The sequence below is a fragment of the Micromesistius poutassou genome (assembly GCF_964030765.1).
Source record: "Micromesistius poutassou genome assembly, chromosome: 7".
Classification (NCBI taxonomy): Eukaryota; Metazoa; Chordata; class Actinopteri; order Gadiformes; family Gadidae; genus Micromesistius; species Micromesistius poutassou.
Genome location: NC_140277.1, coordinates 2,641,128 through 2,658,215, shown reverse-complemented (window position 1 = coordinate 2,658,215; position 17,088 = coordinate 2,641,128). Strand labels below are relative to the sequence as shown.

The 17,088-nt window shown below is 47.4% G+C and overlaps 2 protein-coding genes across 2 annotated transcripts in view; one reads left to right on the top strand and one right to left on the bottom strand.

The window, feature by feature from the left end:
• Positions 1–17,088, top strand: part of macrod2 (mono-ADP ribosylhydrolase 2) — a 351,067-nt gene that overhangs the window by 49,563 nt on the left and 284,416 nt on the right. The window lies entirely within an intron of this gene.
• flrt3 (fibronectin leucine rich transmembrane 3) lies at positions 1,186–5,749 on the bottom strand. The gene is made up of 2 exons (XM_084470365.1): positions 5,656–5,749; positions 1,186–4,703 (listed from the first exon to the last, which is right to left on the bottom strand). Exon 2 carries the CDS (start codon positions 4,659–4,661, stop codon positions 2,709–2,711), a length of 1,953 nt encoding a protein of 650 aa, XP_084326491.1. The 5' UTR covers positions 4,662–4,703; positions 5,656–5,749; the 3' UTR covers positions 1,186–2,708.

Sequence of the window (17,088 nt, the reverse complement as noted above, 5' to 3'; positions counted from 1 at the left end):
GGGTGGGGTGGAGGGGTTTGTAGGCATACCATATGCTGCCAACGAATCTTTGCTCTCTTTAAAGACAAGCGATTATATTAGACAGGACGCAAAGATTAGCCATTAGCTCTAATTGGTGCGTTCAAGTGAAGAAATGGAAAAAAGCTCAATGAAAGGCACATTAAACATTTCAGGGATATTTCCATTAAATGTTTCCTGGAGAATCTAGAAGTATGTATCAGATTTCTGATTATGCTTTTGTCCTACCAGTGATGACTTATATTGCATTGTAGCTTCTACATGAAAACTTGTCTCTGTTTTTCTCTCTTTGTAAATACCCTCAATGACCAGGAAGATTCAACTGTTTTATTTAATGCTAAATCAACACAGCTGCCTTTAAGTATGTCTTAATCATGGGTATTACTCCACAATACAAAAGTGGATAATCGTCTGCTTCGGTAGGAGATTGCAATGATGCTAGCATATGGAAGAACCAGATAAGCACAATTCCAGGTGTTGCCATTGATTCTTCTGGTTGAACTGACATTCAAGTGCATTGGCATATATTGGTGTAATGTTAAGCTTTTGATAACTTGTGCATATTTATGCAGCTCCCATTCTGTAATTACAGCTTCGGCTGTGTTTAGATCTCGTGGCTGTGTGAGCGTGGTGTTGCAGGCTCAGCTCACATTAATAACTATGGCTGCCAGACTCAGAACGCCTGAAATGAATAACCGTACATGTTTAATGCTCTGAATGGCTGTGTGATTTATGCTTCAGATAGTTATATTCCAAGGTATTGTTTTTTTCTTTAATTAAACAAATGTTTGTGGGTCCTAACCTTGCCATGCTCTGGCTGTGTGATTAAATACACTGCCTGAAGCGTGGACTTGTGTTGTATCGGCCTTGGTTCTTTGTAGTCCTTGCGGTGCCTATGTTCCCCTGCCCCCCGCCCCCCCCCCCCCCCCCCCCCCCCCACATACTGTGGCCTGTGAGGCCCATCCCGTACTCCCCATCTCTCCACAGGACTCGTTCCCCTCTACAGCCATTTTTCTTTCTCTTTTTATTTTGTTTCCCTCTCCGGCCCGTCGGATAAGTCACACACGACCCCACTGCGCGAAAAGAACAACAGCAGCCCTGAGCAGATGTTGCTCTGTGAGAGAGTCTCGTGGAGTGGAACGCCGGGTCTGGAGAACAATGTCACTTCAACCTTCAGAGTCACACTACACCATGGAAGGACCAGGGCCCGTTTCTGTGTTGTCTTAGGTTCAGAGCTAAGGACTCTGCAGCGAGGAGTCACTGTGAGGACAGGAACATGCTTGGGTTCTGTTTATCTCTACGATGTTCCGGGCAGTGGGTCTTGGCCTTGACTAATGGAAGAAGAAATAAATAGACTCCATTGAAACATGATTAGTCCAAGTTTTAGAGTTGCACAACAAAATAATAGTGACTGGTGGTCGAAGTCAAGGAGCCCGATTCATCTTTCGTAGACAAAAAAAGAAAAAAACAAGGCGTAATTTTTGTCCACTTTTATTCTGCAATATGACCAATATCTCTCATATTCAAGTGTGTATGAAAAAAGTCACTGGTTTCTTAAAAAGCTAAATACAATAAGCATTGGATCAAGGCACATACAAGACTGGCCAAAGGGCGTACAATGCACTTTGGTTTTCCATTGTAAAGAACAATTAATTTTTAAACTGTGGCAACGTAAAAGTGTGAAATTGTAAATAATAAGAAAAAATAATACTTATAACAAGGAGTCACTGACACTGTGGTGTTCTAATGAAAGCCAACACGCTTTTACTTTCTCTGCCCGGGTGTCTAAAGTGACGCATGGTACACGGTACTAAAGAATGTCACCATTGTGGTTTGGCCTTTTGTTTGGATTTTACAAATAGATAGTGGGGCGGAGTCCTGTGTCAGTCTTTTGACTCTACTTATAATTGAGAAGCAGAGAGAGAGTATCTTGGGTTGTGGTGTGCTTTATTCACCCTGTGCTGTGGCTCACAGGCCGTTCTGAAACACCACGGTAAACCCCACTGCGGGTTACCGCTCTGAAACGCGTCCGCTTCTTACAATCAGAAAAGAAATACTTCACACACTGGGAAAAAAAACAGAACGAAAGCACCTCGTCTCTGTGGGTCTCTTCTCCCCCATCCCACTTTAATACTAGATTACCAGAATTAACATTTATTTCGTCTCTGGGGCACAGCTACCGTCTGCAAAGCCTGTAGGTAAGCAGCATGCCCGCTTAGCCTATTACTTGATCAGATGTGCCTTATTTTATGTCATTTCTTTTTTTTTTTGCCTTTTTGTTTTACCAACAGTCACAAAGTTAGAATATGACCTGTGCTTATACTACAAGGTTTTCTAAAGTCTGATTGTTCAACACAGCAATGAAAACCCACTTTCACAGTTGACAAGTCATCATATCTCAGTAGAACAGAGTTTCTTTTTAGTTGGTCGGTAACCTTAAGCAACGCAAATACAGTACAAATTACTACAAATTCCTAAAATATAGAATTGCAGTTAGTTACAACACTCACTGATGAACCAGTGGCCTGCAATTGGAACGTTCTTCATCTTCATAAAATGTCCTTAAATATAAATTATATGGCAAATGTACAGAACATTGCTTTCTTAGTCTTATAGATCCAGTGTGTTTGTAGAAGTCTTTCCACTCTGTTTTACGTCACGCACTCAAGTACGAATGTCCACGCGTAATATCATGAATGGGAGTGATCTGAATCTGGTATTCCACTGTCTCTGTAACTCCTGTTGTTAATACTGTTATCGCTGTTTGGGCTTTTGTACAAACTCAGGCCATTGGGTGGGAAGATCGTGTGTATCACAAACTCCTCCTTGGACACAGGCAGGTGGTTTATAGGGATCATTTGAAAGGAAGTCTCCCTTATTTCCAGAATGGAGTTGTCCTTCTTGGTGCCGGCCTCCGCATAGTCGTCCTTCCTCCTCCGACCCTTGTTGTAGGTGCAGTTCCTGGAAAAGATGGAACCGTTCCGGTGGACGTACCAGCACACCAGGGCCAACACAATTATTGCCAAGAGAGCCACAGCCCCTCCAATGATAGCAGCCAAAGGCAGACTGGTATTTTTGTAAGGCTCCTTCTCCTGCTCCCGGTTCAACGTGGTGGTGGGGTTGTAGGACTTGTGAGAACCAGTCTCTGTCTCGATGCACACAGGCTTCTCGTCCGACAGGTAAATGTTGCTGGTCTCCATGGGAACCATGCATATCCTATAGGAAGACTCTGGCTCCAGCGCCGTGAGCAGATACTCCGTTGTCTCCCCCTGCACAATGGTCTCAGTGATGGATCCGAAGGCAGGGCTGTGCCCCAGCTTCAGCCAGCTGAGTCGCAGAGCAGTCATGGGCTGTGACACCCTCCAAGAGATGTGCACCGTGTCCAAACTGGTCGATTTCACACTGATGGTAATCATCTTCTTGCCCGAGGACGTTGTGGTGCTGTGGTAGTTTCTGCTTATGCCGGGGCCTTTCACCACTGGCCTTTTAGTCACGTATATGGGCCACTGCGGCTGAGAGGGGGGGAAAGTGTTGGAGACCGTGCTCGTCTCGTAGGTCGGGCTGAATTCCGTGTCGGTGCAATCAAACATGTCCGTGGAAAGGTCTTTGATGGCCATGCCCTTGACCTTATCAGGGCCCTGGCACATGAAGCCGCGTACATTCACCTTTGTAGGCAGAGACCGTAGCCAGTCACGCACCCACATCATCCTGCACGTGCACTGCCACGGGTTGTTGCGTAGCAGGAGCTGTGTGAGATTGTCCAAGTCTTCAAACACGCCCTGCGGGAGGCTGCTCAGGTTGTTCCCAGACAAGTCCAGCCGATACAGCTGCCTGAGGAAGGCAAAAGCCCCAGGCGGAACCCGGTTAATGTGATTATCCTGCAGCTGCAACTTCTCCAAACTAGTTCCAGGCAGGTTCGCCGGGGGAGACGTCAGAGAGTTCCTCATGAGCGAGAGCTCAGTCAAATTGATCAGGTTGATGAAAGCCATCTCCCCGATCCCACGGTTGTTGAGCAGGTTACCATCCAGCACCAGCCTCTTCAGGTTGATGAGGTCTTGCAGGGACTGCTCCGAGATGGATGAGATGCGGTTGTCGTCGAAGCGCAGCTCCTCGATGGTCATGGGCAGGCCTGAAGGGATGGTGCTCAGGTGGTTCCGGGAGAGGAACAGCAACCGGAGGTGGTTGCTGTCCCTGAACGCGCCCTCCTCGATGCTCACTGCCGACACAGAGTTGTCGTCCAGATGCAGCTCCTCGATGGAGGGGATCTGGGACAAGGAGGTGTGGGTGATCATCCGGATGTTATTCTCCTGAAGGTGGAGCTCTTTGACACCCAGCGGAAGGTTAGTGGGGAACTCGTCCAGGTTATTGCAGTACAGGTAGATCTTCTCCACGTTAACCAGCCTCTGAAGCTCCGTGGGAATGCCAGAGCTTTTGATGCGGTTGTTCTGCAGAAAGAGTACTGTGGAGTCCAGGGGTAGGCCGAGCGGGATGGAGGTCAGGCCACGATCGTTGCAGTAGATGAAGGTGCCGTCACAGCGGCAGGATGAGGGACAGGAAGCCGAGGTGACCAGGGGGTTGGCCAGCCCGAGGAGGAGCCCGATGCGGACAAGGAAGAGAACGAAGGACTTGCACTGAGGCACCATCTTGAAGCTGTCTGGTTCGGCAGGCCAATCACACGCGATAACCTAAAGAGGAAAAGGAATAGTGTGTTTAATGCATGAGACCTTTCAAATGAGAGACAAAATGCTCCTCTCACAGTTGCTTGTTAGAGTGGGTTGCCTGCAGATTGCGGATCTACCTAATTTAGTGTGAATTTTAACTGAACACGTGCATTATCGAGGTGTATAGTTGTGTCCTTAAGATATTCTTAACAGGATGTGAGGAGAGGGAAAAGTGAATTGAATTAGATCCCTGTTCTTTGGCTTTTGACCCGAGCTTGCGGGATGTAATAGCAGACGAAAGTTGTTTTACACATTTCTGTATCTCAAGGCTGCCTTTCATAGCACAGACTGTGAGAGTGAACAAAGTCAGCCTTTGTTGGTGAAGTGTTGTGCAACTCTGTGTTAAATCATCTCCCTTCCCGTTCAAATTCTCAGGTTTTTATCTGGCTTCTGCATAGCTTGGAGAAAAAAAGCAAAACGATTCTCAGTCGACAGATGAGAAACGAGATGCTATTCTCTCGGAGTAATATGAGCAGTGCGAGCCATCTGAGGAATGTTATACTTTTCACTCAAACTACTGATCGCGGCAACGCACATACACTGACTTGGGTGGCAATCTGGCACTTTTTTGTTCTAACAAAGCATTGCATTCATTAATCTTTACAATGATCTTTAAAATGGTTTTCAAAGGCGCGGTTGTGTTCTAGATTTCCTGTATCTCATCCACACATTTTGTATATTTATTTTAGTAAATCAGTCAGTGCAAATGGATGCCTTGGAATTAACAAACAGGGTAGGTGCCAACTGGCCGTCTATTTTCCCTGACTATTGGAGTGTAGTTCCCTATTAATTAGCCTAATGCTGATTTATCGCTTTCATTATGCATTCCTGTCATGACCTCTCTTCCTGCATGTCTCATTAGAAATTATGTTTTGGTCAGTGAAGCGGAAAAAGCAGCACAGCGGCCTATATTTACCGTAACTGACGTTCGAGACGTTGACGGTAAATCCTTTCCGGCCGACAAAATCCAATAAAGATTTTCACCCCCGAATCTGTTCTGATCCTCTTCAAAAGCAAAAAGTTTCTCAGTAGGGGGGGTTTATCAGGATGTCCCGACCAGGTCAGTGTTTGCTGAGCTGGATCCTTGTTCAGTCGATGACCTCCACTCTGTTGTCAGGAGCTCATGCTTTCAAAGCTTTTACCATGGCAGATAAGCCCAGAGAAAAGGCATCCCCACTCAGTGACAAAACATGCAATCACCAGAGAATATTAAAATTCCTGATGCTGTCGGAAACCTTTTTTTTTCGTGCTCAGGGCCGTGACCCCAAATTAGTTTTTGGGCCGCTTGATATTTGTTCCTCGGTAAACAGGGGTTAGCTGCAGCAAAAGATCCTTTAGCTCCTCGGACCTAGCAGTCATGGTGAGTGGACACAAAGCTGGGCTGAACCATGCCGGCGTCCTGTGCCACAAGCCTCAGTCTAGGCCTGTTTGGCTTGTTATACTCCAGGTCTTCCGGCTAAAGCACAATCCTCTTCTGCCTCCTTGAGCCTGTCGAAACAGTAATCCAGTGGCCAGGGTCCCTGTCCTTGAAGCAGGCAGCTGATGTCAACAGGGCCGGGGTTAGTTGTCCTCTTTGGCACAGTCCCGCTCACACATCCAATAACAGCTTGGCTGTTATTTTCTTACTTCCATCCCCACAGTTTGGTTAGACCGCTGAAGAAAAACACAAGAGAAACAGACGTTAATAATTTTTTTCTCATAGCTATATATATTTTATTACATTTAAAGCCAAGTCATTTGTTGATAGGTTCTTTCCCCATTCATGTGCTGATTTCAGTCATTTTCCTTTTTAATATAACATTTGAATCCTCGTGTGGATTGAGTGTTATTTTTTAAGGATGTAGAGCTCCGAAACCTAATTACGTTTACATACACCTTGGGATCTCCTCATTTGCCAAAATATCCCAGTTTGAATGCCATGTTCAAATGTGTAATATGCTGTATAATTCAACCCTGCTTATATAACATTCTGAGCACAAAAATAGACAATTTCCTGAAAAAGAAATAGACGACAAGTTCTGCCTGCTGACCTTCTCCCACCCCTGGCTCTGGAAGAGGGCCATTGTTCCCTATGGTTCTGCAAGGGTCACTTATGCATTTGAAAGGCCAGAGTTTTCCAGACCCTGATGCAACGGGTTTGGGCAGTATCCTTTATGCAGTGGCATGCTGTTCCTGAGATAGCTTGTATTCTGTTAAGAAACAATCGGTTTTAAACTAAGCTTTGTCTCTCCCTGACGAATTACAACCCAGGGCCCATGCGATTGTCACAGTTGCAGCTTCTTCAAACCCGATGCACAACCCTCAATATCCACTGTGATCCAAGTTCTGAAACCACTCATTACATTTCAGGAACATATTATATTGCCCATAGTTGGTAAAGTATACACGATTAACAAAATGTGACTTCTGTGAGCACCACTCCTGTTTTTATAAATAGTCTCCTTGCTCAAAGAAAACAGCAGGTTTCCTCTGGCAACACAATGGCTGGTGTCCTTACACATAACCTCCACACTGTGTGGCAGGCTGCCGCTATGGATCCCAATACACTTAAGAGGTAAACGATGGACAACATGGCCAGCCATTCAAAATGGAGCCAATGACAAGGAGAAGATTAGGACATTGAGGACCTTGTAACTCTATTACAACAGCACCCTTCCCTTTCTCGTCCATTTAAACATGTGCCGTCCAGCCAGTATTGCATTAGTAGTGGATTAGAGTCAGGGCAATAAAAAAACCTAAACAGATATGACCTCTGTCGGACTGGGGGGATAACAGGAGTCATTCAAGGCAAAGGTTAGAATGGGTTTCACTGTTTTGAAAATAACTTAAATAAGGTACTCACTCCAGCTATTGACATTTAAATATTTCCTTTCATGTCCACTTTGTCCATTTTGTTTAACTTGATTCACCTCTAGATACATTTAGCACATTGTGCAGTCCTGTTTTGAATGATTAAACTCTTCATAAAAATATAGTACATGTCCACACACTGAAGGAGACCTAACTGCCATGTGGAATAATGTATCTCATGGGTTACAACACGGGTCACTTTACTACATTGACATTGGCTTACAATCACCAAATAATTAATATGCATTCTTGCCGTCCTTTCCTCCCCTGTGACACTAACCTTAACAGACGTTTGAATTTAAATTAAAGCCCTGTCATTGCGATGATGTTCTGCGGTAACGTCAAGTCATAGCCGACAATAGTGTGTGGGCGAATTAGCTTAGGTGTTTTTCTAATAACCAATTCCATCAGGCTTGTTTTTGCTCCACACTCATCAGATTTCAGCAGAGAGGACAGAGCAGGCCCCTTGCTCCCGATGTAAACGCCTGAACAAAGCACATTTGCACAATGGCATGTGTAATGATGTGAGTCAAGAAACACATTAGTTTGGTTATATTTTCTACTTTTGACAGCATGAGACATGATGTGCAATCATACTGTGTACACACACACACGGCTCACGCAGGCTCTCACACACTCCGAAAGAAAAGAGCAGTTGAGATAGTGTTTTGGTGATGGACATCTTCCTCCATCGTACTAACAGGGTTCTCCAGTTTCCAGGAGATTTCCTGTGTATCATAAATGGCCTCCACTGAATTTAATGTGAACTGGCAAATTTAAATTGAGCATCCTCAAAAAAGTGTTGATGTGTGTGTGTGTGTACACACATCTAGTCGTTAGGTACCTTTTAAGTGGGGAGTGTGCAGCAAACACAAAGCCAGATAGCGATAGCCATTGTGAGCTCAACACGCTCAGATGCACTGCATGTGAGGCTGACATAACAAGGCCTGATCTCATGTGCCCCCCAGTCACGAACGAAGGAAGAAATGCTTCAGGGAAAAAACGCAGCAAAATAAATTAATTCATGCGTGTCAAAAAAATGCCTCAAGCTGAATAGCTTTTAGTCTCATAAGGTATAGGATACTATTACATGTATTCTATTCACTGGGAAGGAGAAGAAAGGGATAATTCAGGGATTTCTGAATTTAATTTGAGACATGGCTGCGTGATGTATTTGATCTGTTTATTTTTGTTATTATAGGATTCTGGCATATGTCCCCGTTTTACATTTGTCATGCCTATAGTACTGCTGAACCACTTTCCCTAAATCATTTGGGATTTGGTTAAACACGGCATTATGCAACACAGTTCGACCATCTCGTGTCACCATTGTGTTTTCAGGCCTGTCACTGACTGCTAAACTCCCTAGATACAGCAAGCCACCACACATGAATCAAACCGACATCGCTTCGGCCATTCATGTTTCCAGTTATGGTGCGGTCACTCTCACACGACGTGCACTCACGCAACGCCTCACCTCAACACCTACACCCTATACTCTGTCACAACAACTTGGCCTGTGTCGAGCCAGGCCGAGCACGGCCCCCACAACCCCCACACCGAGACACAATGGATCATTCATGCGCTGAATACACAGGCCAGGCCGGCAGCACGCGGGACAGCGGCCGACGACCAACACAACTCTATCGGCCCACTCATCTCGCTTGAGTTTTACTTGCTTCACATTGTGTCAGGTGAGACCCCCCCCCCCCCCCCCCTTAGCCCCTGCTGCTGCTGCCTTTGGAGGGGCTGAGCAGACGATACTCCGACCAGGGCCATTTGCGGTGGAGGGGAGCTGGCAGACAGACAGGGGGGCTCTCCATTGTAAAAGGGCTGAAAGGATGGATCTGTGGCAGCTGCAATGGTTTTCTCCCCACATGGGGGTGGTAGGCACTGCAAGAAGAGACGTGTGTGTGTGTGTGTGTGTGTGTGTGACAGGCACACACACACCACACGCTACACAAGCGACTGGTAGTAGGATTACTAGCCGAGACCCCTGTTAGGCTTCAAGGTAGATGAAGAAATGCCCCCCAAAATTATAAAAAAAACCTTGGATGAGTTAGCCTTTTATGCTGGCCCATAGACGCTGTCTTTTACTTTCATGTGTTGTTGTGTTTAAGTTGTATTGCCTTCAAATGTGTGTAGTGCTTTAGGGCCAACAGTAAAATATAGATCATTCATTTTTACTTGAAGCTTTTCAATAAACTCAATTTATAAGCCATTAAAAAGTAGACATATAATGGATTGCATGTTGAATATAATTTAAATTTAAACAAGGCCTACTAGAACACAGGGATGTGTATTGCTATGCCCCTCGCTTACAACAAAGGCAAACTAAAAGGTGAATGCAAATTAAAGCAAACCATTGACACTGATGTTTTAACTTCTCTGGCAATCTCTTGTGTCCTCGCTGGTTCTTAATCCCGAATGCAAATGCCCGTTGAAAGCGGTTGACTGGGGACCAGCGCCTGGGGCCTTGCCCAACGAGGATAACCGATGCTGTCCTTATGTCTACCACGTTGAACGGGAAATGTGTTTATTTAGTCTCTGAAGTGATTCACAGTGCAGGTCAATGCGTGGATTTTGATTTGGACAATTGCTTAGTGTTTTAGGAACTGTTGTTAAAAAGAATGCTAGCGTTGTCAAATTAATTAGGTAATTAATGCGACCATGGTAGACGTACAGTAGGCCTACGTGAAGGATAGGGCCCATACATTGGACAGCAGAATACTGCAAATCAGCCGGATGAAATATAAAGAACAGTCTCACTGGCAGAAATGATTCAAAGCTGCGTATGATTTTAATTGACTTGCAACATACACTGAGATGACGAGTGGTAAAGATTCTGCCTGTTTAAGCCGCTGAAGTAAACCGCGATTGTAAATATAGGAATATGGTAACGCGGTAGAAGTGGCGTGGTGTATGATTATCTCATTACCATCCGCTGGTTTTAATGATGTATGCAGACCGATGTAGTATAGGCCCGGTTGATTTAACGCCTGTGCTGTTACTCGTGGATCACTGGGTTAGTTAGGGCCTATTGCTCATCGCCTGACAGGCGAAGCTGGTGCATTGGACTCTCTTACAGCAGGTAGGAGCTCATGTGAGGGGCGATGCAGTGTCGCCAAACTGCTTAACAAGACTTCGGACTGCGCCACTCTCTGGGCCGATGTGATCCGCGCTGTGAGGGGCTGTCAGACCAGACGCGCACCCTAGAGCTCACTAATAAGGGACAAATGGAAACGGAGGAGGAGTAAAAAAAAAACGCAAAACTGGTGACACAGGAAAAAATAACGCAAAACTGGATCAACTCGCGTCGTTTTTTCTATATGGGGGAGACGAACGCCCACCGACCGAGTCGCGACGCAGTTAGGGCACCGCGATGCCGCCGCTGCGCTCCGTGCCAAACGCGCCTCCGAGCACCTTGGCCGCTTCAGGGGCGCACCGCGCGGTCCTTCTTATGACAAGGACACGGCACATTCACGAATGTATTACACGTGTCAATATCCTCAACCACTTTTCCTTCTTCTGCTATGAATTAAGTGCTTGGTTGTGCCCCCCCCCCCCGCCCCCCCGAAAAAAGGCTCGTAAGATATCCAGATCCACGTTGCGTGATGTCTTTTTTGTTGTGTTAATATGCCTCGGGCTAAAACAGCGGGCTTTCGTGTTAGTGGGAGTGATAGCCAGGGAACGTGTAGGCTAACAACACCGATTGTGTTTGATGAGGAGGCTAGGTGTGTGTGTGTGTGTGGGGGGGGGGGGGACTAGAGCTGGATCCGATCGGAGGTCTGGGTCTCCAGCTTCCCGAAGGAAGATGGACCCAGCAGCCCCTGAGTGAGAGAGACCCGACAGGGGGAGATGAGAGACGAACCACCCGCTCCAGCTCGTCTCCGATCCCAGATCAGGAGCGGATCACACCGCTGCGCATCGCTCTTTCTGACGTGCACCGCTAAGCATTCTGAAAAAAAGTCGCACACTTGGGGTTTGTTTTTCTTTCTTTTTTTTACTTTCGCTAAAGGAGGAGACTCTACTCGAACCCTGTGATCACGGGAGATCATTCGCGACACCTCCGCGGAAAAAGGAGGACCGATGATTTGACATAATCTAACCCATTCCCAGTGTGTTGATTTCTTTTTTTCGTCCTTTTTCAAAGTAAACCCCTCCAAAAAAGAAGATCGACGAATAGTCCAAATCATGACAAGCCAAGCCAAAAACACTTACCTCTACAATCAACCCCAAAACTGGTATCCGCTTAAATAGCTTTTAGGGCAACACAAAAATAAAACACTAGTAAATGAAATAATCCAATCCAGGTTATTGGGGTTTAAATTCAGATCCAGACAGCCCAATTCAGGAGCTACCTCTGACGTTAGTTCTCGTTGGTATATTTACTAATGCTTACGCATTTTATACACACATTCTAGGAGTTGTGCAGGACACGACGAGCGGCTGGAGCGCGGATCCGCTAAGGAGATCTCAATACAAATGTGGAGTTGTAACTGCTTCTAGGTCTGCTTCACTACAGCACTGATGTCATCTGGAGGAGGGGCCTCCGCTCGCTCTGCCCTTCTCTCTCTCTCTCTCTCTCTCTCTCTCTCTCTCTCTCTCTCTCTCTCTCTCTCTGTTTCTCTCTAACCCTCTCGCTCTTTCTGCCTCTCTTTTCTCTCTCTAACGCTCTTTCTCTCTCTCTCTCGGTCTCTCTATATCTCACTCCAATCTCTAACTCTCACCCCTCTCCCCGTCTCTTTCTATCTCTCTATCTCTCACTCCTCTCCCCGACTCTTTCTATCTCCTCTCCACGTCTCTTGTTATCTCTCTATCTCTCACTCCTCTCCCCGACTCTTTCTATCTCTCTCCTCTCCCCGTCTCTTTCTACCTCTCTATCTCTCACTCCTCTCCCCGACTCTTTCTATCTCTCTCCTCTCTCCTCTTTCTATCGCCCGACAGTCTCTTCCTTTCAGCGGTAGAGGCGCGCATGAGACGCGTGCAGTGCTGTATGTCCCCGCTAGGGGGAGTTGGAGAAAGGCTCGATTTTAATTCATTTCACATATTTGATGTAAAGAGAAGTGAACGGTGAAGAGGAACCTCCTGGCGTTCGATATAAACAATCTATGTGGTTGACGCGGTTGTGTGGAGAAAGACACGAAGCACAGCCATTTTTTTTGTGGATGTTTGTGTGTGGCTATATCTGAACTATTTCAGTCATTATTGCCACATCTAAACAAAAAACAAACATCCATAGTATGAATCACATTGTTTGCTATGATAGAAAGAGATGCTTAACCTTGTTTGCATATATATTTTTACATGTTTTAACATGCTTTATAATAATACATTGTAGGCCTACTGTGTAAGTAGACTTATGAATGACTAATCACAGTCACATGAATCAAAATCAGAATAGCTTTTTACAAGAGTAAAATTAATATGCTAGGCACCTAAACACACACACATAGCAGCAACAATACGACATAAAGAAAATAGATATTAAAAAAATATATAAAATAAGTAAAAATAAGCAACAAATGTAAACCGAATGTAAAGTGGTAGTGGTACCAGCCACGGTTGATTGCAGTGCAAAATACAGGGCAAAAGTGTTGTGCAATTACAATAAATAATCCAGTAATATGTATTTAAATAGTCTCTTGTATCGTGCGTGGGGTTGGTTTGTGGCTAGTGGATTCCTCCAGGAGCCTGACTGCTTGGGGGAAAAAGCTGTTCCTCATCCTCTGGGTTTTGGCCCCGAGGCTTCGGCACCGTCTCCCCGACGGCAGCAGCTCAAAGAGTTTGTGGTCGGCGTGGCTGGGAGGCTGCAGCGTTATTCCGTCCACGCAACCCAAACAAGCTCTCAATCCCAGACCCACTAATGTGTGTTGTTGCTCATCCCTGTGTGTGTACACACACACACACACACACACACGGTTACACACTGCACTTTCACAGGACATCATTATCGTCCCGTATCTCCACCTCTCTGACACAACGGCACCTGTATCGCAGCGACCTCTACTCTCTCTCGCTGCGCCCCACTTGACCCTGTTTCCATTCACTGTCCCGTTCTTAGCCTAAATGGATCCCTAGGACGGGGGTGTGTGTGTGGGTGTCTGTGTGTGTGTGTGTGTGTGTGTGTGTGTGTGTGTCTGTGTGTGTGCATGCTCGTGTGTGTGTGTGGGGTCCTCTCCTGGTCCCCACCCGGCTGAGTGATGACTCACCGGGCTATGTGTGAGCAGCAGCAGCAGCAGCAGCAGTAGCAGCAGCTGACCCCACCAGCACTGCTGTCCTGCCCCGGCACCACCTCTCTGCCGCTTCCTGGTTCCACCCGAGGAAGACTCAGGAGGCAGCACTCAGGGCTGCGTGGAACATGTTTCTCCACCGGCTTCCACGCACACATATGCACACGTTTGCACACACGCACACAATCACACGTTGATACATGCACACACATACACACACATGCACGCACTCGAGCGAGTGAGCAGGCACACATGTACGCACACACACATGCGAGGCACACACACACACAATCACACACGCACACACACACACACACACACACACACACACACACACACACACACACACACACACACACACACACACACACACACACACACGTACACGCACATTCACGAGAGGCGCACATACGCACACACACTTAGACACACACACACCCTGACGCACACACCCTGATGCACACATTCACATAGAATCACACACATACATATTCACACACACACAAAGCCTGCACGGATCTGCTATTTCTAGCCGAGTGTCCTAGACCAGAAGTTCCCCGGCGCTAGTGGTCGAATGGAGCGGCTTTTGGCAAAGTTGACGCTTATCCAGTAGCAGCCACTCGTATTCCGTTCGATAACAGAAAGTACATTGCCTATTCAGGGCCGGAGCCTTACCTGTGCCCGTTGGTAATAAGGGTGAGGTATATTCTGGTGTGGGGCATGGTTAGTCTAAAGTTAGCCGGGAGCTACAGTATCTACGTGGAGCAGAGCAGAGAACAGCTAAGCTCATCTTTTCTCATTAGTAGTAATGAAAAAAAAGTTCCATCCTCTATCCTGACTTATTTAAGATCTGCATTATTTCTTTCCTCATTCCACCTAACAGAAGAAATTAGGTTCTGCTGCCGGCGTTTATAATGACTTCTCCTCAGAAGAGTAAAGGCAGTGCTGCTAAGCTGCTACACGCCTTGGTGTGAGGACCAAACGTGTAATACGCAGATGGCAGGGCCTTGTTCCAGCCTCATTGTCAGCACATTTCTGTTAATCGAATCCAACAGAAATGGATCGACCTGGCATATAATTGAATAGATATTGAATCCTACTGAATTAAGATTATATCTATCTGTCCAAAATGTCCCTAAAAGCAGTTTTTCAAAAGTCAATTTCTCCGGTCAAAGCCGGTACAGTTTGACACATCTGAATCACCTGTTTCTAATCATGCAGCCCAATTAAAATGAGGGCTGCAGACTTGCAGGTGTGTCCACTCAGCATATTGTGGCAGGTGTGGCGTGTGCCCTGCGTGTGTGCGTGCGTGCGTATCTGCGTGTGTGTGTAGGCCGGGTGGATGTGCGGCGAGGTGAGAAGAGGTCAGTCCCGTACATCCTGACTGACCCCCCCCACTCCTCTCCAGAGGGAGAGCCCGCGACCCCGCGGTTGACCCCACCACTGGCTCCTCTTCCAACTAAATCCACCACTGACACATCTGTCAGCGACAAGCCTATGGTCTCTCTCTCTCTCTCTCTCTCTCTCTCTCTCTCTCTCTCTCTCTCTCTCTCTCTCTCTCTCTCTCTCTCTCTCTTCTCTCTATCCCTCTCTCTTTCTCTCTCTCTACCTCTCTCTACCTCTCTCTCTATATACCTCTCTCTACCTCGCTCTAACGCTCTACCCCACTATACCCCTCTCTACCTCTCTCTCTCTCTCTCAGCCAGACACACAAAGGGGCAGCCTGCTGGCGGTGCGCGGTGTCCGGTTACTGTTATCCCAAAGTCCAGCGAGGGGAAGTCTCGCTCTGCCCGGGTCCCTGCCTTTGTTCACGGACACAGATGCTCCCCTTCCTTCTCTCCCACCAACCCCCCCAGGACGCCAACTTACCTTATCTGAAGCCTCATCTCAAAGTGTGTTTTGACAAGAGGACGAGTTGCCTACTGATGACCCCCATCTCTGTCGACGCGGGGGCGGGGGGGGGGGGCATAGCTAAGTTTATTAAACCACTTCATTCCGCCAAGTGGCTGCTTGAGCCTTCTCTGAGCACGCTGTTGATGACCCAACAACCGCCCAAGTGCTCTGCTGCAGCGTGTGTAAACGTGTGGCCTCAATCAGGGTGTGTTATTGGATCGGTGATGGCTATTCAACCGGGCGATGGAGTCGATCAGAGCTGCTGCTGCTGTTGTTGTTGTGGTATTTGCTGGTGGTGCTGCAGTGTGTGTGTGTGTGTGTGTGTGTGTGTGTGTGGATAGATTGGCTCTGCAGTCGGGCGGCTATTGGCGCGCTACGGGTTGCCCTACTTTCTCAATGCGTGACCCAAGGCGAAAACCCGTCCTGATCACGTCTCCATGGTGATTTCCCAAATCGTTCGGTCCATCATCCAAAATGGTGTCTGTCAGCCGAGCTTATGAAAGAATCAGACATTGTGTGAGAATACGAGGAGGGGAGCCGACTCCCCTCCAACCCCTCCAACCCCCCCCACCCCCTCCCCCTCTCCCTCCCCATCGTGTGTGCACGTCTCTCTCCCGGCGCCCCCGACCGGAATCCATTATGGACGGACCTTCACCGGAAGGTTCTTGAGGGGCCAGGCCAAATTAAGGGGAACATGCAGGAGAGGCTCCTGCCAAAAAAGCGACCGCTTTGTTTTTCCATTTACCGTCTGCCTCATCTGCATATTCATCCACTGGAGGCAATCAGTGGCAATCTCTGCCGCGGGCCCTTTCATCCCTCCCTCTGTCTTCCTGACGGGCAGCTTTTTACCATCACAACAGTTTAGCCACGACGCGCCTGGGCTGAGAGAGCGGGGGGGCCCGTCCAACGAAGCCACCGCGTCTTATTTGCCGAGGCGAGCGGCGGTATCGGGGGCGGATGTGCACGGAAAGCGATAGAAGACGGACACATTGCGGCGGTTTTGGTGCAGCGGAATGGAGATTTATGCAAAAACCGTGTTATTTTTAAATTTGTTTAGCGTTCGCACGTAAAGGGTGACGGAAGGACGAGCGATGCGCGGTCTTATCGTGTATATCAAGTACGCCCGGGGAGAGTATAGCAGATATAGTATAGAGGGAGGCAGATTGTTGGGTGGGTGGGGGTGGGGTGGGGTGGAGGGGGAGGGGGGTGGGGTGGAGGGGGGGCGGTGTTGTGGAACTGGGTTGTGCTAACACGGGGATGGTATGTTGGCAGCGGAGACGGGACCCTTTCACGGACCCTTTCACGAGCTGCTCGGTTAATTGGCGGCGTTGCGTCGCAGCGCGTCTCCCCGCGTTTCTGATGCACATCCCAGA

Bases quoted from the DNA above. Each gene is read 5' to 3' on its own strand.
- flrt3 (XM_084470365.1), bottom strand. From the start codon at position 4,661: ATGGTGCCTCAGTGCAAGTCCTTCGTTCTCTTCCTTGTCCGCATCGGG.